Raw genomic sequence first — 24,329 nt, 5'->3', positions numbered from 1 at the left:
TGTCTTTTAGTGTGTTAGACCTATAGTAGTTTCAGAGTTTATGTTAGAACGTTTGTTTGCAAACTTAGGTCTGCTGCTTGCATAAGAGTGCAAATCGCTTATAGCAAATGAAATTAAAGAAATGAATTAATTTATTATTGTTATATGCACTTGATTTTGCATTGCTTTTGACATGTAATCCAATGTGAATGTAGTTGAATATAATTTTAGTACCATTATAAATTCTGCTTTAACTAATGTCCCCCACTAGTACAGCAGTAAGTCTACGGATTTACAATGCTAAAATCAGGGGTTCGATTCCCTTCGGTGGACTCAGCTGATAGCCCGATATGGCTTTGCTATGAGAAAACATGCACTTTAACTATTAATATTCAGCATATCAAATAATAATGTGTATTATGTATCTTTTTCATAATATACTCATATACACGTTTTTAAGATAAGCAAACTTTATTTTCAGTTTGACTAAAACATACAACAGAAGTTTTTTTTTCTCATGCAATTGAAAAAAATATAATTTAAACTTTTATTTGAAGCACAAAATGCAAAACATTAATAGATATAATAACAAAAAACTGTACTGGCAGAATACAAAACATATTTGAAAGTTGCATTATAAATACATACATGTACAGATATATAATATAAACACTTTGATCACTTCTTAGTAAGCTGAGAAAATCTTGAACAAAATATAGCCAATCAACAATTATTTTCCCTTCTTGGTGACTATTTAAGTGGGGGATTCTTAACTGGCCTTTAGAGAGCTCCTGAACCTGTACTAGGAACAAAAAATGATTTTTTTCCTCCATTATTTTGTGTGTTTATGTGCATTTTTCTGCAGAGGAAGCTCCAGAGCTTTCAAACTAGATTCTTAAAGGGGCCCTTGACCCAAAAAGGGTTAAGAAACACTGATTTAAGACAACAGTATTTATTGACATGATGTATATAAAATACAGGAGATGAAAAATTGTCACAACCATACTTTTCTTTTAAAAAAAATTGATTAATCATAGTATTTTTATATTATGGGGTGCAGTACAAGCTCACAGAAGATAAATGTAATGTAAAAACATGTGTGTTTATATATATATACATGCCACATATGCAATGAAAGGTTACATAACTCAGATAAAATGAAAATACACAAAAAATAAAAAAATTCCAAATTGATAATTAGGAACAGCAATTAAATACCTTACAGTGATCATTTTAAAAATTTCTAATACACTTTGTTGCACAGAGACATGTACAATTTTTTCATATCATACCAGAAACATGTCACTTTTTGTTTTGAAATTTGGGTCCACCAAGTAGTTACAGTTTATATTAAATGACAAAAATAAACAAATTGAGTGTCTGAAAGATGCAAAATGGTCAAATAACTTTAACATGATGCCTGATTTTGCAAATTTTGCAGCCATCTCAAAGATTATGTTATATCCTGCAAACATAGTTAACACAAACTTTATGAATAAAAACTACTTTCTTCAAATAAAAGTAGTTTGTTTTAGCACAAAGCTATATAATGGATTATCTGCACTATGTGCATTGTAGGGACTGAACCTTAGGCTTTTCTCTTTCTAATTTTAAGAGGTGTTTTTATTCAAGTTTTCAAGAGTATCAGAGTGATAAATAGGATAATGGTCCTAGCATGTTCTTTCAATTGATGTTGTGTAAATGTTAACATTTGAGAACATTACTCAAGAAGTCTCAATAAATAAATACCTTAAAACAGTCAGAATTCTAGAATGAAACAGTAGAAACAAATGTTAAAGAATCTCTAAAAAGTCTGAAAAAACGCTACAGTTAAAGCAGTAGTCCAATAAAAGAAAACTGAGCAAATTCACCTGGAGCTGCTGGTGACTTTGTTTATGTAATTACATGTGAAATATAATACACTGAACAATGCATCTTCAAAGCATTAAATATATTCAGTTTTGTTGTTTGTAAATTTTGGATCATAAATAATGGATAAACATAACTGAATTCTACAGTAAGAAATTGATAAATATAGTTTTAATAAATTATTAAAAACAAAATATTGATTAAGTATAAACAAAAATTAATGCATGATAATAAAATTACCAATATGTCAGATAAAAAAGAATGCAAATAAAGATAAAATAAATAGAAATAAATTATCATTCTTTCACATATACTAGCTTTATGCACTTAATGCTAAATGTTAATTATTCTTTATTTTTTTTAAAGTTTTTGTCATTATAAGCATTTTGTCTACTTTAAGCATTTCAGTTAATGAGTATATTGATTAAACTGTCTAATGACAGGTTTATGTTGCAAATGCTTTTAACAGCACATCCAACAATTACTTGGTTAATTTTCCTGCCATAAAAAGTTAACATAATAAAATAATGAAATAAGTTTAATAAGCCAAAACCTAAAAGTGATGGTTTATTATACAAATTTCATCTTTACAGTGGGCTGTGCAATAGGATCAGCCACGACACTATATTTACAACAATAGCTGGCTGTTTTAGATGTGATGTCTGTAGATGACACTGGTTTGCTTATAAGCCAAAGTTATAATTTTCCTCTGTTTAAAATGTATTTCCAATAGGTACTTACCCATCTCACAATATTAGCTATTTTTATTTAATGTTGATCTCTATATGTGAACTTCTTTTCTTTACACATTCCATAAGGCTTTTGTGATACCCTTCTGGAATCAGATGATTCCAATGTGTCTATCACACAAATCATCATGAAACACCTCTCCACTTAAGACATAGCACTGGAGGAAAGTGGGCACAAAATGTGAGAGGAGGTATGTACCTCTATGAAATAGATTTTCAGTACAGGAAAATTAGAATATCCAATAAACTAGTCACATAATTAACTAAAATTCTACATTAAATAGGAGGCAGGACTGGTGCAAGGGAATCACAGAAGTAACCCCCAGAAGCATTCAAAGGATACTCCTGGAAATGATAGATGAGGAACTGTACCACTTCTGAAAGAAGTATATGGGAATCTGGAATAGGTGCCATATTGGGTTCCAGTTGAGACAAAGAGGCTACAAGATTGGAAAGGGTAGATTGGCATTGTACTGATGCAACTCAAACTCCAAGAATTCAGAAATTGTATCAAATAAATAATGCTTCACAAATGGGCCATATGTAAATTCCAGAAATAAGATGCCAGTAAACAGATTCAAGTTATGTTTGCATCTGACCTAGAAGGTCCCAACAACACAGAAACCATGTATGCAAAGCGAAAGATAACAAATGAGCCAACATGGAGGAAAGAAGGTAGAGGATGTTTCCCCAAAAGCCTTCAGGATATTGATGGAGAGCCTCAGAGAGGTGATGGACAGTAGAGAGATACCATAAAAAAAGTTTAAGGGTAACATCTGGAAGACAAGGTGGAAAATATAGCATGGATCAGTTTAGGAGGGGGGGGGGTGAGGCATGCTAATTACATCACTTAATTGTGTGGCAAACTGGTCAGCATGTCCAAAAACATCTGGAGGGGGTAGACCAATTAGGGATGTGAAGACAAGCCATGTTATAAGGAAGGTTGTGTTTCATAAGAAATAAGGGTAGTGGATAAAACATCACATGCCTGAGAAATTAAGTGCAAAATGACCATAATAAACCTAATTAATCTTCATGAGGAGCATGGCAAGGTACAGTAAAATCAGGAGGGCGAAACATGCAATCCAAGTCCTTGTCAGCCTGAATAGGTTCTGCATGTTTGAGAAGAAGGGGGGCAAGGTTTAAAAACAGAGGTTACATCAAGTAATGTTAACCTCCCTACAAATAAACATTGATAAATCTTTCACTGGATCACTTGAATCTAAGGCTAGTAACACAGTGCTAGTCACAGGTGTGTCCCCTGAAGTGAAACTGACCAGAACAATGTGAAACAGTTGTTGGTGTAGGAAAGAACAGTTGGCATGATGAGATGCAGGAGCACACTCATCTAAACTCATGAGTTTTCAACTCAGGCAGAAACTATCTAAAACTGTTTCTCATTTGGAATGTTCCTCTGTATTTTTAATATCAAGATTATATCGATAAAATGATTTGAAACTACAAAATTTAGTGTTCTTTTCAAGAAGTAGCTGTCATCATTATATTCATGAGTTTTTCTCAAAAAGAATATATAATATAATATAATAGCCAATAGCTTCCAATGCCGTTTCTACTGCACATTAACCACTTCAGTAAAATAAGAACAATACTAACTTTTATCTCTATGAATAATGCTTTAGAAACCTGAACACCAACTCCTTCAGAGAAAACTAGACATATTTCCCTTATTAAAATGTACAAAGTATCTGAATTTAATGCTAAAATTGTTATAGTAAACACAATTTGTTTAATCAGAATTTTTCTGTTACTTATTAAATTCAAGAACTAATTAGCACATTCTAATATAAGATTAACTCATTTTACACTATTTTGTGAAAACTGAGCTTATTATAGTGTGCTCTAATACTAGATCAGGATATAATTTCATGAATATTTTTATCAACATTATTCTATTATGAGGCAAGCAAGATAGATCAGCAGTACCTTTGGAATAACTGATAAATCTAACCCATTAAGTCTTCTTGTGAGATTATTTCTATGTGCAAAGTACCTAAGACTTAGTAATACATTTTGAAACGAGATAAATCAGACACATTTTAGATTACTCTTACAATGTTTCCATTTCTTGCTAAATACCAACAACAAGTGAAGTACCACTAGGCATAATTCATTGTTTTAATCCAACTGCTTTCAATATGCATGAGAATTTAAAATAATACCTTCAAATGCCAAGCAAATTGTACATATTGAATGTTTTTTTTATCAACATTCCTCTGATGCATATGAAATACCTAAACTTAGTACTGCCCAGCTTACAGTGCTAGATAAACTGTATGTACATTTCTTTTCAACATACTTCTTCCATACAAAAATAACCTGAACTTGCTAGTACCTGGCTTTCAATGTCAGATACTATACATACTTCATGCTTTCGTATCAGAATACTTCTGCTGCATATAAAATAACTTAGTAGTACTTAGCTACCAATATCAAATAAACTCCACATACTATACCATTACCAATACAGACACTCTTTTACTAATATCTAATACACTCATCAGATCTTCTAATTTCATTGTTGTAAATTCCACTGTACTTCAAGGAAAAACTACTCCACGGGTCAGCTATGTTGCCAAAAAAGTAACACTGCCTCAACTGGAATCTTATCTGGGGTTTTTGATATTTCAAACTTCATTCCTCTAGTCAGACTGCCTGTAGATAATTTTACGAAACCTTCATCTCATTGTACAGATCTAAACTTCTACCAATTTTAAATACCTCAACCACGTCCTTCTAAACAACTCTTCTCCAGTGATAATGTCTAGAGACTTCAACCTATCCCTATATAATAAATTCCTTCAAACCTAGAATCAACTTGGTAGTTATCTGCAGAACTGTCTTCAACAACTGAATATTCTTTTGTAGATAAGGTAGCTAAAATGGAAATGTACTTTATTTTTTAGAAATTTTATAATTCATAACTAATATTTAGTAATATCTTCAAATACAACATATACAGATGAGTATAAAATATCATATCTCAGTATTACATTTAAATACCAGAAAAAAGAATATAAATTACATTTTCCTGAAAAAGTTTCTGTAATGAATTATCTTTTATGAATTAAATGTGCCAAATTACTGATACTGTCCCTACCAGTATAAACAAACTCAATAATGTTTTTTTATTAAACTATCTTTATTAAATATTAACTACTTGAGTTAACAGTATCTTTCAGTAACATACATACTTTATTCATCATCATCAAAAGGTATTAACTACCCTATTCAGGAGGTTCTAGGACCAGATTTGTGTTATTTACCCTTATTATTAAAACTTTTCTATTAATATCTTATACCAAATATGTATGTGTTTTCTTGTTGTATCTACTGAGGGGAATTGAACATCTGATTTTATCATTGTAAATACAAAGACTTCAATGGGAGGGGGAATGTGTGTGCTTTGTATTAATTATGAGTAAAGTAGTAGTTTCTAGCATTATATCCTAGTAGTACTGTTCAATAAAAAAAACAAAACTGTATATACTTTATTGTTTCTTATGTTATTTCTGTTACATACTAAGTATATAAGGTTGTACACATCCTTTCCAAACAATTTTTTTAAAATATTTGGGTCAAATTCCAGAGTTTGCATGTAAATGAGAGGATATTTTACTTTTTCTTGTAACTATACCTAGTTAATACAATTTTACATTGTATTATGGTTACAAAGAGTAATAAATGTACTAGGGTTTTTATGCAAAGCTGCTCAATAGATGTTTGGCACCTCAAAATTAAGGACAGCTAAAAGCAGACTGTAGAGAAGCTAGTCAACAAATGCCTACTGCCAACCTGTGGATTACCCTGATCAAATATTAGGACTTGAATGTTAGTTATAATGCACCCATGTTTCCAAAGTGTGGAAGAAAATTTTATTTTGGTAGAAGCAGGACAGAACTCAAAGAGTCACAGATCCATAGTATGATATTATGCTAACTTCATCCTCTGTATGAAATCAAATCAAAAAAGGAGATCATAAAGTCAAATACATCAAATATACTGAACTTTTTTCAAGTAATAGGAGAAAATTTTAAAGCAAGATGAAATATCAAGTGTAAAACATTCACTTGTAATTATTCATGATGTTTTTGTAAGTATTTTTAAATATAGACATTTAATATTTAAATAAAGTATTTTATAATGATGCACATACTTCTATATCATAATTACATTCTAGTAACATAGAAAATTATCCTAAACAAAGTCCTAAATACCCACACAAAATTTTACATACGTTGGTAGATCTACGCCAAACCAAGACTTGAAACACCAATAACACTTCATGAAGAACATGTTTACAGGATGTATACAAACCATATTTTTATTATAGACTTTCATGTTGATGATAATTGTCTGCCAATGAATATGTATATGAGATAATGGAAAATACACTGACAAAGCACTTTGCACACTTACAGTTTAACACTCCTTTCTTTCAGAAAATTTGAGATCCCAAGTGTTAAAACTATTAGTATACACTTATGAAAATTCCAAAGGTATGACAAACAACATACAAAAATCCTGTGATAGTGAGCAGCTAGTACTGATAATTTTTAAAAATTTTATAACACTGCATTAGAACTAAGAATGTTTTAGCACATAACATTTCAAAGTCAAACTATGGCTCAAAAATTAAGATGTTGCACATGGGAAATAATTTAGTATTAAAAACACTAATAAATATTAAATTAGCTACAACAAACCCATTAATTTACTTTTAAAATGTTGAAATTTGTTCTACTTGAAGTCTTTATAGACTTGATACCACTAACTTTTAATATATTGTGTACATCTTCCCAAAATGTGGCAGTCTTTCAGTTAACATTACAAATATTTTGTACACAAAAAATCAGATTTTTTAATGAAGTAAATAATTTTATTAAAGATTTTTCATGAATATATTGAGTATTTTGACACTACCCGTTTGAAATTGATTTTTGTGTTGAGATTAAAAATATTTTTCTTCATCTTAACAATATCAAATTTTGTTTTTTCTCAACCATAACTTTATACAAGGTTGGTCAATTTAACTCAAAATAAATATAAGTTACTCTTTTTCTTTCTAGAATGACTTTTACATTGTAACTTAAAAACTACTTTCTTAAACTACTTAAACTCTTAACAGTATACATGTATTTATAATTAAGTGTTATTGCTTTATCTTCCTTTGAACTGTATCTAACTACTATTAGCAACATAAGTAGTAAACCACTTTGGGAATGTGCAGTTCACATGAAGCTAATGAGTTATGTTACTCACAAGCTGCTCAATTGCTTGCCTCATGAAACATTGTTATTTTTTGTTTTACCTAATCTAACCTAAAGAGATCTCATTTTTTACATTTTAATTACTTTTATAATAATAAATAAAGAATAAACATGAAAAATAAGAAATAACCCTACTGTTTTATACTAATAGTAGTAATGCACAAAATAATGCAGCAAAGAACAGAGAATGCAAAAAACAAAACAAAAACAATTTCCTCTGTCACAATTTTTCTAGCTTTCTTACTATACAAGATCTGTTACAAATTTATCCAAGTTAGTCACTATCTTTCCCATGGGAACAAAGTTCATACTGAAAAAGAAACTGGCAAATATCTGTTGAAAAAACAATGTAATATAATATGTTATTTGACAGTTGAAAATATTGGCTTTCTATTGGATACAGATAATATACAATTAAATATAAGAGAGAACTATTAACAAATCCTGAAAGAGAAGATGTGGCAGGTGGGTGTGGCAGAAGGGGTCTGATTTTCTATTTGATAGCAAACAAAAATGAAGGGTATAAAATCTATGGTTTGTTTCAGCAATGATGATTTTATAGTGAGTAATTTAACCTAAATTTCATACTTATTGGAGGGGTAGTGAATAAAACAGAGAAGACAGAATAACAGAAAATGTGTCATATTTCTTACACTAGAGGAAATTTAGGATTTTTTTAAAAATATTGCCCTACAAGATTAAGAACTTAAAGCTTATATACTGTTACAATATGGAGTATTAGCAACAACATTATGCTATACCAATTGTTATAACATGAAAAAGTAGTTTAATAAAATTTTGAATGCAATCCACTAAAACTTCATGACACACGTAACAAATGATGCCTGAATAGATAATGTTAAAAAACCCCAAAAAGAAGTTCATTAGTATATCATTTTTTTTCCTGATATTTAAAAAAAATGGCTAATGGTTACAAAGTAACATTCATTCCACAAAACAAAACTGTCAACTACTTACAAACACTAATGATAAAGAGGAAGTTTACTGGAACTTTGATGGCCATTTTGAGTGGAAAAATGTAAAGATCTCACAAAATGCACAAACACAGAAAGAAAATTAAAAGAGAGTATTTTTATAATTAAAAATATGTGTGTGTGTATAAATAGAAATGATGTACCAATCAAAATGTCCCACTGAAATACTTATTTAATTGTCCCTTATTCATGATTCATTTTCCATCCCTTGTTTTCTGATTTTGTTTTTGAAAATGAATATTACCCCTTATTTGTTTTAACAGTATATTCTAAACTAACACTGTATATATTAGTCCTGATGATGGTAACTGAGTTACTGAAAGTAGTCAGCTGTAAATAATAATAAATATTTTACCTTTCATTGTACCAAAAATTGTTGATTTTTTGTTTTTTACTTTTAATATAAGGGAAATATAAGAGTACATTGTGCCTGAAAAGAAATTCTATAAATCCAATAATTTATTCATGATCTGTATATAATATCTAGGGTGATTTTTTGAAAAAGAATTAATACAAGCTATTATATACTAAATTGTTCTAAAAATGAGCCTGCAATTTTGTTTCATGGAAAAAAAATCAATTTGACTTAGTTTACAAAAATTTACAAACCTGTAATAAAATATTTGTCTTTCCAAAATTATTTTGAAGTGTTGACAAATTAAATCACTTTATACACAATCATACATTTTACCCTTTTGCTGTTAGACACAAATTTGTGACTTAACCTGTGACATTTTATGACCTATTATATGAACTACATAATTTGGATTAAGTAATTTTATAGATTTATTAATTAGAGTATGCTCATGACTGTTACATTTACAAAACCTGAGTATTACATGAAGGTACTTTTACTCTTGCAATGTATTAATGATCATAAGTGAGAGATTGTTAAATATGCTCTATTTTCTAGAGAACTGCATCATCATTGGCACTTGCATGATATTTATCTGTATAATAATTTGAAGAGAATATTATGTCTTTCTTATATATATACAGCAACAATCAGAGAGTCTAAATAGTGTACCTGGTTTCATAAAATTCATATTCAATATACTGGCTTTGAGTATCACATGCGATAGATACTCAAGGGTGTTAGTCAAACCACCTAAGTATCAATTCCAATACTCAAAACAGTGAAAGGGTTAAAGTTTGAAAAACATTTTTAAATGTGCTTAATATGTTTTAAACACATTTTTTAAATTCATATAGTTACCAAAGCAACATTTACATGTTCCACATAACTGCATTAAAAGACAGCAAAGGAAAATAAAATTCCAGTGTATTTTTTAATTTTTTAAAAATAAATTATTTTAAAATAGTTCTCACTCATATTTTGAATTACATCTACAGATGAACCCCACAAATATAATTCTATGTTAATAAAACTATTGAAAAATTATCAGATCAAAAGCACAAAAAAGGATTATATTCAATGAATCCTATTTTTATTTGCACCTTCACAGGAACTGTCCATTAACCAATACTATTTCATTTGAAAGCATGTTTTTCAGTTAACAGAATATACTGACATAACATGCCCTGATTTTCTGAAATAATTTAAATAACAAACAAACTATACAATGTAAAAAAACAAAACACAATAAAGTCATATATTACGTTTGTACATCATATACAGTTGTATTCAGAACAGTTGTCACTAAATTTAGTTTGTTTGAAGTTAAATATAAAGCTACACAATAGGCAATCTGTGCTATGCACACCAGGTTTCTTGCATTATAAGTCTGCTGTACCACTGGGGAGCACTAAATTTAATATAACTTTTTAAAATGGCATGTCAGAAAATGTTTGAAAATTATACTCTATCCCTATATTTGTTAAACATTAAAAACCTGACATTTTCTACTACACCAATATCATTCAGGTAGGATTATTATCCATGAACAATTTTTATTCTTAAAGGTGTCCACTAGTTTGAGTTCTATTGAAAGAAACTTTCAGAAATACTTCAAAAAAATCCCAAAAGAAAGTGTGCTAGTTAACCTAAAACTGCATTTTAGATTTAGGCTAACCAAGTATTCATCACAAAATGGAATATATTTAAGTATTTCACTTGGGTAAAGATACATGTGTACCCAATGTGAATTTTTCTGGGTGAGCATTTTACTTTGGTTGGGCTAAATGTTTAGAAGTGCACCATTTTTAGCAAATTTACTGACAAACCAAGCTGGGTGATCAGTGTAGCTGATAATCAGTTTTTAAAGTTTGAAAGCATGGTAACCTGACCATTGTAGGTAACAGTAATATCTGCTGGATGTTGTTCCCAGGGTTCTCCATCAACCTGCATTGGAACCTTTTCATGTAGACAAAGCTGAAGAAAAATAAGTTAGTTTAAACATCTCTGCATAATTTGTAAGGTTTTATAGTCAACATGAATTATAAAAAAATCCATAATTATGTATTTAGAAAAGGTATAAAAAATCTACAAATTTTTACATAAATGCTGTTAATTTGAATAGACTAAAAAATAAAATGTAATAACAAAAATGTTTTTTCTTATGACAAATATATTTTATTATCCATTATCATCTAGAAAAAGCTTGAAAAAATATTATTCAAGATTAGGAGGTTAAACTTTATTTTGTATACTGGATTTTAAGATGAACTAGAATGAATGAAATGTAATTCTTTTTTGCTGTATAAAGCTAACTTTTCAAACATTTTACCAATTGAATGTTTAAAATACAACCTTAGAAATACTAGTAAATGATGTTATTCTGTCATTTTTAAATTAAATATTTAGCATGTATTCTGATGCTTTTAGCCTAATATTAAAATTAGTCATGCATAATTTATAAGAGGATACATTAAGTACACAACAAACATCTTCATACTTGCAACTATAAGTATCTTTACAAATAACTGTATTCTTCCATCCTATTATATCATTAAACAGATATATAATATTATATATATTTAACCACTGGGAAAGTGTATAGACTATGCCAACATTCAAACATATTAAACATTTAAGAATGCAGAACACAATAATAGGCCAAGGCTAAGAATGTATTAAAGTTGTAGAATGTTCAAGAAAGCTTGTAAAAATTAGGTATACAATATATTTTTTTTAATTCATGGACTAAGAAAATGGTTACTGGCAAGTTGAAATACAGGAAAGTGAAAAAAAACCTGTCTGTATACAACATTAAAAAAAATACCAGTGTAATTTCATTTCTACATTTATGAGTTTAATTCATATACTTTTATCCCTTATAAGTTGATCTATGTTTTAATTAAATGGTGTACTGTTTTTGAATTAGGTTTTTGGGAATACTTAAATAAGACATTTGTCAAACTGAAACAAGAAAGTGATTACTTGAGTCTTGTGGTTATTGTAGATGGTATAAAACCATGCAAAAAAATTCATAAAAATACATAAATTACCTAACATCTAAACTGTAAAACATATCACAGCATTTTTAAAATTTGTGGATTTCATATTCCACATTTTGGAACTCACAAGTGTTTTATCATAGCTGACAATTAAAGATATTACTTTTTGATAGTCATACAACAGACAAAAAGCATTTATACATTATGGGATTCATTATTAAAAATATTTAATTTGAGGTACCAAGATTATAATTAGAAAACTACATTAAACAAAGGAAGTTTAAATGCATTATTCTGTGATTTAACAACAATGCTCTGGAGTTATGAATGCCATTAAAACATTTCATTGTTAATCCTATGATAAAAAGTTTATGATAATTATGGAACATGTACCATAAAAATGGTTAATATTTCTTAATTCAACAATTCAAATGATGTTAAAAAAGTCAGATGACTCTAAAGTAGTTTAAGACCATTAATGTTACTAATGAATTAAATTAATTTTGGTGTAATATGGGAAGAAATACTAAGAAATTCATGAATCATTCATTGAGTTTTATAAGTATAAAACTGGTCCCTACTTAATAAATGCACCTTTACAATGAATGTTAAATTTAACCAAGTAATCATTTCTGATACAGTTATGGATGTTTTAGGACCTTCTCCAATGTCTTAATTGGAAAGTAAATACATAACAGTTTGTTCAGACTACTTGATAAGATTTACAGAAGAAATTTGTTTGCTAAATGAGAATACAAAGACTATAACTAAGCATTTGTGAATAATACTTTGATTAGAAACAAAATCCAACAATATTTATTAACATGTAATGGTGCAAATTTAGTTTAAAATTTTGAAGGAAGTATAAACTATGAGATATAAAGAAAAGTAGAAGCAATGGCACTATCCAGTTTTTACATAACTGGTGGGAAGACCTAACTATACTTTTTTTAAATATGTTGAAACAAATTCTGAGTCAAACTAGGAAACATGGGACGACCCAGGTGGCCCAGACAACCCAGTTGCTTTGCACCATGAAGCCCCAAACCGACCCACCATTGAGCCAGCTTCCCTTGTTACTTGCAAACGTAATGAAGCACTGCACACAAATCACTTCAACAGAACTGAATTTCTTTATTATACAGAAATGATTTGGTTAGGTTAATATGCATTTGTACCTAATACTTTGGATTGTTTTATTCATCCATTATTTTAAATACTTTGATATTTTTATATCAAAAATAGGGCTTCTTTGATTTTGTGTTTGTTTTTATTTGTTTCCCTACTTAATGTTGGCATTTTCTATAGTTATGTTTTGCTTACTTGATTTGCAGTTTTCAAAAATGTGTGATGTCTTTTTGTGTTCTTTGAGCCTGGTTTTCATTTTTCTGCTTGCTTCTCTGATACAGAAGTGATGGCAGTTGTTGCAACTATATTTTATAAATGATCCTGGTGTTATGAAAATGGTCAAAAGAGTATTTTGCATTCTCATTAATGGAGAGTTGTTGCATAATGAGTTGCATGCAAGACACATAGGAATAAATCAATTCCAAATGAGCGCAAGTTTCAAGGCTTGTGGCATATACGAAAAATGTTTGCATACAGAGGGCAGCACTGAACAAAAATAGATATTTGTGTGAGGTGGTTGTTTGTTGTTTTTGGAATTTCGCACAAAGCTACTCGAGGGCTATCTGTGCTAGCCGTCCCTAATTTAGCAATGTAAGACTAGAGGGAAGGCAGCTAGTCATCACCACCCACCGCCAACTCTTGGGCTACTCTTTTACCAACGAATAGTGGGATTGACCGTCACATTATAATGCCCCCACGGCTGGGAGGGCGAGCATGTTTGGCGCGACGGGGATGTGAACCCGCGACCCTCAGATTACGAAGCGCCACGCCTTAACGCGCTAGGCCATGCCGGGCCTATTTGTGTGAGAAGAAGTAATGTATTGTACTGGAAGTAACCAATTATAGCTCATGTGCTATGAGCAATACACATAAAATGAGCAATACTACTTCTTTCTGAAGTACAAATGCAAGAATCTTAGGATAAACTTGCAACTGGTAGAGAAAATAGGTCTTGTATAGTCTATCAATAAAGTATTCTAAATTATTCATTATACTCACAGATTTGCACATACAAAATTGTTTGAATAAAATGCACTCCACCTGGACAACAAATACTATTATAACCTCTAATTCCTATTCAAAGGTAGATAACTTATGGATAATTTAAATGCTATAAACAGGAATGTAAGTTCTAACATCATAACTTGAATATAATAAAATCAAGAATCAAATGCTAATGTTTTTTGCAATGGACATAAAGGACCATGAGAAGTGCATGAGATAAAGAACTTAATAGAAAATACAGAAATGCATGAGATGTGCACATGATGGGAAACATCAAAAACTTTATAAAATAAAAACCAAATCCTGAATTTACCTCGATGGCTTAGCTAGTATATATGATGCAACATTTAAAGAACTGAGAACAAGAAATATGCTTATAGCCTCATGAAGTAAACGCTGAGCTTTTAATTTCACCAAGTTGTTAATTAGCCTTATCCTAGTTCAGTTATTGCAGAAGACAGATTCATATGCTTTCTGGTAAATTACAGAAAATGATTAGATTTTTGAGTAAGTTACTTGTAAATTTTCAAACAAAGTTTAAGAATGTTAAATCCTGTTGACACTCTGTAGTAATCAAATTTCAGTAGCATGTATTACAAGGATAGTGATTCTAAAAACAGAGTAACCTTAATGTTATCTTGCACTGTTTTTTTGTTTGCTTTTTGTAAATTTTTCAACCTTTGCATTTTATTTGGTACTTTTGATTAGGAAACTTAATGTTTTAACACTACAAAACCAGCCTCTGTACTTCCATCCTTTAAATTTCCTCAATGTGATGATGAACAAGTTTCATACATTGCATGTTTCTGGAATTTAACTGAACTGTGGTCAGTCCCTAACCCAGAAATTTAATTTCACTGAAATGAAACAAAATACCTGTAACACTCAGAACAAACAAGAAAATGTTATTTCCTACCTTGATTTCCTTTGCTCTTCCTAATCTAAGTGGTTCAGACAACCCAACTTGAAGCTGGGCTATGTGGAAAGATGAATAAATTCCAATCACTTCAAGAATTCCATCATTGAATCTGCAAACATAATATATATATATATATATATATATAGGTATATAAAGAGTTGTTACAATAAAAAATTCACATTTACATCTGAGACATAAAAAATATATTTCAAAATTAATCAATATAACCTGCAAAGAAAAGCAGTGCAAGAGAACTTTTACTAATAAATATATACACACAATAAATATGCACTGAAAGTTATTTAAAGTAACTTGTTAAATGTACAGACAATTGGTACTAAAGGTTATTGTAACAAAGGTTCTTAACACTCAACTTACATGCATTAGAAATATGTCCAAAGATTAGTATAAATTAGATTTTTCTATACAAGCATAGAAAATATACACAGAAAATAAGTGTACCGTTTATTTTATCATTGAATCTATAAATGTGAAAAATATTTTTTAAAAATTAGTACAAAAAATAATTATATTAAAGCTTGTTAAATTTGAATTTGATCATTACTTAACACCAGCAATCTTAAGCATCAGTACTACCTTAGTGGCTGAAGTTCGGAAGCTCTACTTCCCATCTGCCATGGTCGTACACCAGCTCCCCAGCTCGGGATGTTCAAGATAACAATTGCTTCCAGTTCAGGTAAATTAACTGATTTCCCATCTAGTTGTAGTTCCAATTTTTGGTGCAAATTTTTACACTCTCTTTCCAATATATCTTTGGTACCATAGCTTAAATACAGAAACTGAAAGATAATCAAGTCAAATTCTTCACTAAAGAAATATTAAAACACAGATACAGTATCAATTTACAGTTTCATTATGGTTCTTTTAAAATATGACAAATTCACAGCAAGCATCTTGCTACTGTACCATCAGAACTTTTACCAAACTATAAAAGCAATAAAAATGCCTTGTTCAAATTTAATTAAGTTTCAAAGAGGATGTAATAATTTATGTCTTTCAGATATAGAAAAAAAAACACACACACACACGTGCATACATTTTATGAAGTTACTTTGCTATAAAATTGGTTCTAGAAGTAAACTCAACCTTTAATTTTAATATTACAAGTAAATTGCATCTATTCTGATAAGCTTTCATCACAGTTTAAATATGTTTGATAAGCTTATATGATAAGGCAGTTTACTTTACATTTATTAATCCTAAATGCACGGGTTCAGTTCACTGGAATGAGGCCCTGTTGAAAAATTAATGTTCACTATAATTCTCAATTTACTATGCATATTTTCATGAAATTTGATTAGCTTTTAGTAAACATTACACATATGATTTACCCAAGAAATCAAAATATTTAATAAAGATTTGTCTGTACATTTACTGAGTCAGTCTCACTAGTCTGAGTGCAAGGTGATTTTCATATTAGAATGATCATAACGTTTCTTTTTACTAAAATAAGTGCAAATTGTAGCATCCAATTATAAATACACTGCTGGCCAAAATCTTAAGGCCATAAAGAAAAAATATGCATTTTGCATTGCTAGACTCAACCACTTATTTGAGTAAAGCTTCAAAAGATGAAAATAAGAAAAGGGAAAATAAAAATAAAAAACTTTTCTAGCATTTAAAAAGGAAAATGTGAACATTCTAAGAGAATGTCTCAAAACTATTAAAATTTACCTGGCTTTCTAACTTGCCCATAAAGCCATCATAATAATTTAGTTCACAAAATAGCCTTTCTATTGATTATAAACATTTATTACAAACAAATAAGCAAAAGTACTTTCATAAGCATAAAGAACTTGGAGGAGAAGCTTCTATGATAGGTTTAACAAATTTATTGATATCTAAAAGAGTAAAGGTGGGAAGGTGTTATTTTAATTTCTGGTTTGTCAGTATCTTTAGTTGGTGTTTGTGGCAGATATCTTGAAACCAATAAAAGGGAAGAAAAAATCAAAAGGACAATTCAGAGCAGAGGTATCACATGACACAGAAAAGACTGAAAATTAAATATGTATTTTTTTAAGCTAAGAAATTAAAACTCATGTAATATTAAAATTCAAAACAAACTACTTTTTGACCAACAATGATAATAAAATTGTAAAAGGTTATAAAATGTGCATTTTGACCTCATCCATGCACATAGTTTAGTTTGTTAGAAGGTAAAGGATGTTTACCAGTTTTTATACTCACATACCTGTAAGCTTTATATATAAAAAAACATCTCTATTTATTAACTTAATAAATTTAGTTGCAACTTACCTTGTTCAGCAATCTGCTACTATATAAATAAAACTTTGATTCTCTTGTCTTATGAAAATTTAAAGTCACTAATGCATCAACTCCAACAGAAGCATAGTTGTTCATTAAGATCTCCTATGCATGAAAAAAAAAAAAATCACAATCCTGCTCATGCAGTACATTTCAAATGCCAATTTCAATAAACAAACACTTTTACTGCTGAAATACACGTAAAAGTATACATTGGTAAAAAAAATGTATTTCAAAGCTTAATTTCAACAGTTCACTCCAAAGAAACCAATAGTAACAAACAACATTTCTGCAGTTATATCACCCACATTTCAGAGTTTACAACATAAAGAATATGTGAACTCCACTGTAGTTATTCTTAAATGCATTATCAGTCCTGCCCTACATTTAAATTTAGATACTTAAATGTCCAAAAAATGGAAGTCATGCTTTTATTGTATGATAAAAGTAAATGTAGTTGTAAACGAAATTAAAAAGAAGGACTCAGAATGGAATGGATTGGTTTGTTTTGAATTTTGCACAAAGCTACATGAGGACCATCTGCACTAGCCATCCCTAATTTAGCAGTGTAAGACTAGAGGGAAGGCAGCTGGTCATCATCACACACCACCAACTGTTGAGCTACTCTTTTACCAACAAATAGTAGGATTGACTGTTACATTATGATGCCCCCATGGCTGAAAGGGCAAGCATGTTTGATGTGACAGGGATTTGAACCTGCAACCTTTGGATTATGAGTCGAGTGCCTTAACCACCTGGCCATGCTGGGCCCTCAGAATGGAAGCTGAAACTTTCCTTCTTTTTTGTTTCAAAAGACACAGTAAGTGTGGGAACTTTAATGGACTGCATTCTATTTGATATGTTGATTCAGTGGAACTTTGTAAAAACTTTTGAAACATCAATCTATGTGATTGTAAATCATTACAGGATTGTTGAAATATACTAAATAAAGAATGAAAGCAATACTTTTATAAATTAACAGATCAAAACATTTAATTCAACATGCAATACAGTATATAATTCCAATGTAATTATTCCAAACTCTTATACAATTCTAAAAATCCACAAACTTGACATATTATAAAAACTGTTAATATCTTTTATTAGATCATTTTCATATCAGTCTCTAGTTTGTGTCATAAATAGTAATATAAAACAGTTAGCTCTTACTGGATAACAAATACATATACTATATCACAAACAATTAGAAACCATAGTTTGAAGCTCTATCAGCATAGTTATATAAGTAATAGAGAATGTTATTCAAACAGCTTTATACTTCTATATGCATGGGAAACTGTTTAATGCAAATATTACTTACACAGTTCTTTCTACTCTTTCAAAGAATATTTGAGGCCAGAAGAGTTTCAATTAGTATAAATCATTTACTTATTCTTGACATTCTTATGAGAAGGTTTGTAATATATATATACTTTTTTCATATCATACAACAAAAAATCATATTATGACTATATGAGGATCACAGTTTAAAGTAATAACAATCTTCACAAGAAAAACAACTATAAGGGATTTTATTGGATGTATCACAATTATAACTAATCATAAAAAAATACACATATTGAAAGAGGAAAACAAATTAAGTATCAATAAAATATCCATTTTCCAAACCTAAATATGTATAAAGCTTTTTAATAACATTTATTATCAATAGACTTAATTCACTAATTAGAGCTTATACAACTGCATTTGTAGTTCTCAGTTAGTGATGGTGTTTTTATCCAATGAGAGGAAGTATATTTTGTATTACAATCCATATTACTCCAACATGAAGAAAATATTCAGGATAAAGTATTACTCAAAAACAAAAACTGCAAAGATACTCCTCCTTGACTTAAAAGAGCAGAAAGATGTGTACATATATATCAACTATGCACCAATATAATACTTGTCAAACACTAAAGACAGTGAATCTTCTTTCTTCTTTATTTTGAAGAGATGTGATCCTTTACTTTGATTAGTATTAGTTCATTTCATATGAAATGGCCAATTGTATAGGTAAAAATTAAAACATATTTTTATTAATAAAAATATGTTACATTTGCTGCAATAGTTTTCTCCCAACAGAATACGAATGAAAATACCCCATCTTTATAGCACTCTGTTGTTTTATAGACAATAAACTCTTCAAAGGCTTCAACAATAGTCTCCTGATTCCTCAATGTTTTGTTCCAGGAAAACAGCTTAAAGTGCTGCAAAAAGGTGTTAATCAGTCAGAGATAGGGCACATGAATATGACGGTTGCTTCACAATTTTATATTTCAATTCTCTCAATTTTGAAATTGTAATTTTTAAGATATTGGTCTGTCATTATCATGCAGCAAAATCAGTCCATGCCTGTTCACCAATGATAGTTGTTTAGTGGTTAATTTTTGATGCATATTATCAATGTTTGCTGCAAGATTGTGCTGTAATTGTTTCACCTGGTTGCAGAAAGGATTAATGCAGACTATCACACTGTTACCATTTTGGGTGCAAAGGCAGTTTTGGCATCTACCTGTTGTCCTAATCTCTTCTGGTTGTCATACAGGATCCACTTCAAGAATGACCCCCTCCTGTTCCTAACCAGTTTCTACCCTTCTGTCAATTCATGCAGTACCCATTTGTCCAATTATGTAATCTTTCCAATTGCAGCCACGAGATGAGAAACAGTTGCACTGAAAACTTTTAAGTCTGCTGCTTGTCTGGAATCAATGTCAAATAGTCCACTGAGAAGAAGTCCGTTGTCCAAATGCCAAATTGATGTTTTTAGTAGTTTTGGCTTCATTTTTTCCCAATTTGAGCCAGCTGTCCCTAATTTAACAGTGAAAAATTAGAAGGAAGGCAGTTATTAATCACCACCCACTGCCAACTCTTGGGCTATTCTTTTACTAACAGTGGAATTGGCTGTAACATTATGACATCCATATGGTTAAAACCATGAGCATGATTAGTGGAGCAAAGATTCGAGCCAGTGACCCTCAGGTTGTGAGCTAAGTGTCCCAACCACCTGGCCATCCTAGGCCTTAATAAAAAGGTTGGACAAATTTCACAAGGAGACAATACAATTTATTTAAGATACAACTTTAAACTCAGTTCAAGAGATACCTGCATGGGTACTAACAGTCACACCCTGACTTCAGACAGCCCTATCAAGAAAGAAATTTTAAACACTGATCTGGCTAATTACCCCAGAGTGCAAGTTACTGACATTATGAAATAAGGGAAAACTGTCTTTAATACTTCTACATCTTCATACCACTAATGAGAGTAGAAAATAATTAAATCAAATTAAATTCACTAATGCTACTAGCTGTGACAAAACTGAGAAATACAAAAGATGGAATTACTCTGGATAATGTATCTTATTAGAGAGGTAGGTTAATTTTTAAAAGTTATAACAGATAAATAACAAAACATTTAGCTTCAGATTATAATATTGCAATGATGTGTGACATACGTTGACAACTGCAGAGAAAAAAGTGAACTAGAGAGGAAACTGGGATATCCAAACTAGTTAGCCACCTTTCTTCAAGGTAATCATTCCAACATTTGAGCATGTTCTGGTCCCAAGTAATTATGAACTTAACTGTATTGTTTTCAATTTCATTTTCAGTCATAACATCAAACATACAAGCTGCTTGAGAAGAACACTTGCAAACCATCAGAATCAATTACTTCTTTCAAAATTTATATAAAAATAATTAAAAAGCAACATATATAACTATAGAAATAAATAAAAATAATAAATGAAAGACTAATGGAGAAAAATATGATGGACATATTTTACTACTTTTACTGCTACTAAATTCTAATCAACTAAAGTTTAACCTTGTAATGAGTAAAGCTCATTAAAAATACTTTTTTAATGTTCTTATTTATACAGATTAGAGTGAATTGCTTTATCAGTCAAGTATCCATGCTGTTAATAATATTTTTGGCCATAATCCTAATAATATTTCACAAATTTCAGCCAGTTTATATTTAGGTTTGTCTTAACTACATACACATTAAGCTCTGTAGTATCTGACAGGAGTTCAACAGATTCTTGAAATATGTTTCTTGGAGATATGTTTCAGAGTTAAGCTGCATTAATAAAGAGACTGTAATAAAAATGAAATTTAAAAAATAAAATAATAAAATTAGATATATTACACATCCTACCCAATAATGTTAATAAAAGTAACAATAAATTTATAGCTTTATTAGCTACAGACGTCTATATACTATAAACCATAAAACCTCCTCTTTGATAGCATCAGAGACTACATATCCTAATACAGATTTACATAAAATAACTGAGGTTACAGTGTTAAGAAGTGAATAGTACCTTAGTCACACAGACATTAATTTACTACTAGGTATAACTCGTAAAAACACTTTTATTGGACTTTAGTGAACTAGTTTCAAAAATAAACAAAACATACTTACCCTTGATGGTATGGGAATTCCTAAATGTCTTTCTGAAGATAATTTGATTTTCCACCTGTAAGTGGTCAAAAATGAATAAAATAATTACTTCATCATTAAGCAGAGATCATACCTGTTTTTAAAATAAAAAGTTATGAACAAGATATACAAGAATGTAATCATATTAATAAAAACTTTTGTTAAATGAAAGTCCAACTAACTATGTTTAGTTATCCAATGCTATCTCTCAATCTACATAAATAAATTTTTATAAGTTTACTCTGAAGCATATCTTTAAAAAAATTAAATGTCACATATAACTTCACTCTTAACATTGGACTAGGATTAATTTTGTTCTTCTACCTGAAAATTCTAGTAATAATAGTAATTTTTTCTTGAAACCAATTATTTAATAGTGATAAATTTTCCAAAAGGTTTAAACATAATTCAATCTAACACCACATTTCATAAAAACAAATTCAGTTTTTTTTATTTCAAACTTTTTATATCAGCAACAACTGCAAAACAGAACCATTAAAGCAAGTCTTTATGAAACTTATTTCTTATTTCATCACTTGTAGCTATGACAAGAGATCCACATTAGTATACTGAAGAAGTACCACACAGGTGGATGAAGCCTGTTTAAGTCAGCCAAATAATTTTTACTGAGTAATAATAATAATATCACGTTAATTGCTAAACTACAACTATTTCCTTTCAAAATTTATTTTGTGGTATTTTGGAAATTTTTAAACAAATTTTAAATGACTTGTTTTTGAAACAACATTAGATGCAGTGCCACATGAGGGTTATCTGCACTAGCCATCCCTAATTTAGTGCTATAATATTAGAAGGAAGACAGCTTGTCACCACCATCCACTTCCAACTCTTGGGCTATTCTTTGACCAACAAATACTAAGTTCATCCATCACATTATAATGCTCTAATGGCTGAAAGGGTCAGCATGTTTGGTGTAATGGGGATTCAAACCCATGATTTCAGATTACAAATTATGTGCCCTAACCATCTGGTCATGCTAGGCTATTGCACCACATTAGAAAATGCTCTACAAGTCTAACTGATATAAGGAGATTATCATCATGTATTATTTACTGTCAGTTTTCCCTAACTAACTATATTAAACAAACCTGTCTAATTTAACACAAGTAGAAGAAGCTATCTGATCAAGGATACACTTCACATCAATGTGTCCACTGTAGCAATCTCCCCAACCTAATACTCTGGAGAGGTCATTTCCAGTTCCTAGTGGCAAGATACACACTTGAGGTTGGGGCTCAAAAAGAAAAAGGAAATACATAATTACATGTACAAGTATATGCCTACTTTAGGGGTATCAAGATTAATTATTTGTGTAACAGATCAATGCATATGACATGCCATCTATTATATTAAAACAAGGTAAAGGAGTCAAGAAAGTTTTTAATGACTATCAAGTTGATATTAACAAATGCTACTACTAACAGTAATAATTTACAGAAATTTGTTCTGCATTTACAAAAAATAATCTGTTACTTGTATGTAATGGATTAATAACTATTTCTAATTTCATATTTTGTATCAGTCCTTGACATTCCAACTTTTTGGTTTAATTTTTTTCTGTTGTCTCTACCCACTAGTTAATTCCTATTTCCTTACCATATTTTTTTAGGGGTGTGGTTTTGTACTTTGCTTAATATTAATAAGTAGATGAATATATCATCAAATTTAAAGGAATGTGTCAATAAACATGCATGCAGCAGTCAAATAAAAATTGAAATACTGTTTCTTGTTTTGTTTAGCACTAATTTTAAAATTTAAGGTACCTGAAAATTCAAAGTATTAATAATAAAAAATAATAAATGAAAAGGTGAATTAAGTTTGAGTAATAGAGTTGTTACAGAACTAACCGTACATGAATATGTGCATACAATCTAATTTCATTTATGGACAATTTCCTTTTGTTTGATGAGTGATTTTGGGAAGAAAAGTGTATTTTTCTTTTGATTTTGCTTAAGCTTATAAAAACAAAAAATATAAAAGGAAAACAGTATAAAATTCAAAAGATAAGTAACACAAGTTTCAAACGAGAAACAATTTGTGCGATGAGCAGATGTAAACATGAAATGATCATGTCAACTGTTAACAGAAGAATCTTGTGCACATTAAAAGTTTGAAGCATTATATCTTTTAAATCTTTAAAATGGATGGTATAACAGAAATAATTTATCTAAAATATCTTAATATTAGCAGCAGTGTCTATTTTTCACTGTTGATTTCATGGTAGTCAATTTATTTCTCTATCAAACATGTTGGATCAGTTGACTCTCAGAAGCAAACTGACACAAAA

General features: G+C 29.9%; 1 protein-coding gene across 4 annotated transcripts in view; it reads right to left on the bottom strand.

Annotated features, from left to right (window-relative positions):
• Positions 1-431: 431 nt before the first annotated feature.
• Positions 432-24,329, bottom strand: part of Dgkepsilon (diacylglycerol kinase epsilon) — a 76,875-nt gene continuing 52,977 nt past the window's right edge. For all 4 annotated transcript variants that reach the window (XM_076455941.1, XM_076455942.1, XM_076455944.1 and 1 more), the window contains 7 exons: positions 23,131-23,276; positions 22,004-22,058; positions 17,567-17,680; positions 15,887-16,089; positions 15,287-15,398; positions 11,128-11,212; positions 432-5,492 (listed from right to left, as the gene is read on the bottom strand). In XM_076455941.1, the coding sequence (XP_076312056.1) occupies positions 5,389-5,492; positions 11,128-11,212; positions 15,287-15,398; positions 15,887-16,089; positions 17,567-17,680; positions 22,004-22,058; positions 23,131-23,276 (819 nt within the window). In that variant the 3' untranslated portion in view covers positions 432-5,388. The remainder of the gene's footprint in view (positions 5,493-11,127; positions 11,213-15,286; positions 15,399-15,886; positions 16,090-17,566; positions 17,681-22,003; positions 22,059-23,130; positions 23,277-24,329) is intronic.

The sequence above is a fragment of the Tachypleus tridentatus genome, chromosome 9 (assembly GCF_004210375.1).
Source record: "Tachypleus tridentatus isolate NWPU-2018 chromosome 9, ASM421037v1, whole genome shotgun sequence".
NCBI lineage: Eukaryota > Metazoa > Arthropoda > Merostomata > Xiphosura > Limulidae > Tachypleus > Tachypleus tridentatus.
The sequence above is the reverse complement of the archived record's forward strand: the minus strand, read 5'-3'. Positions and strand labels throughout refer to the sequence as shown.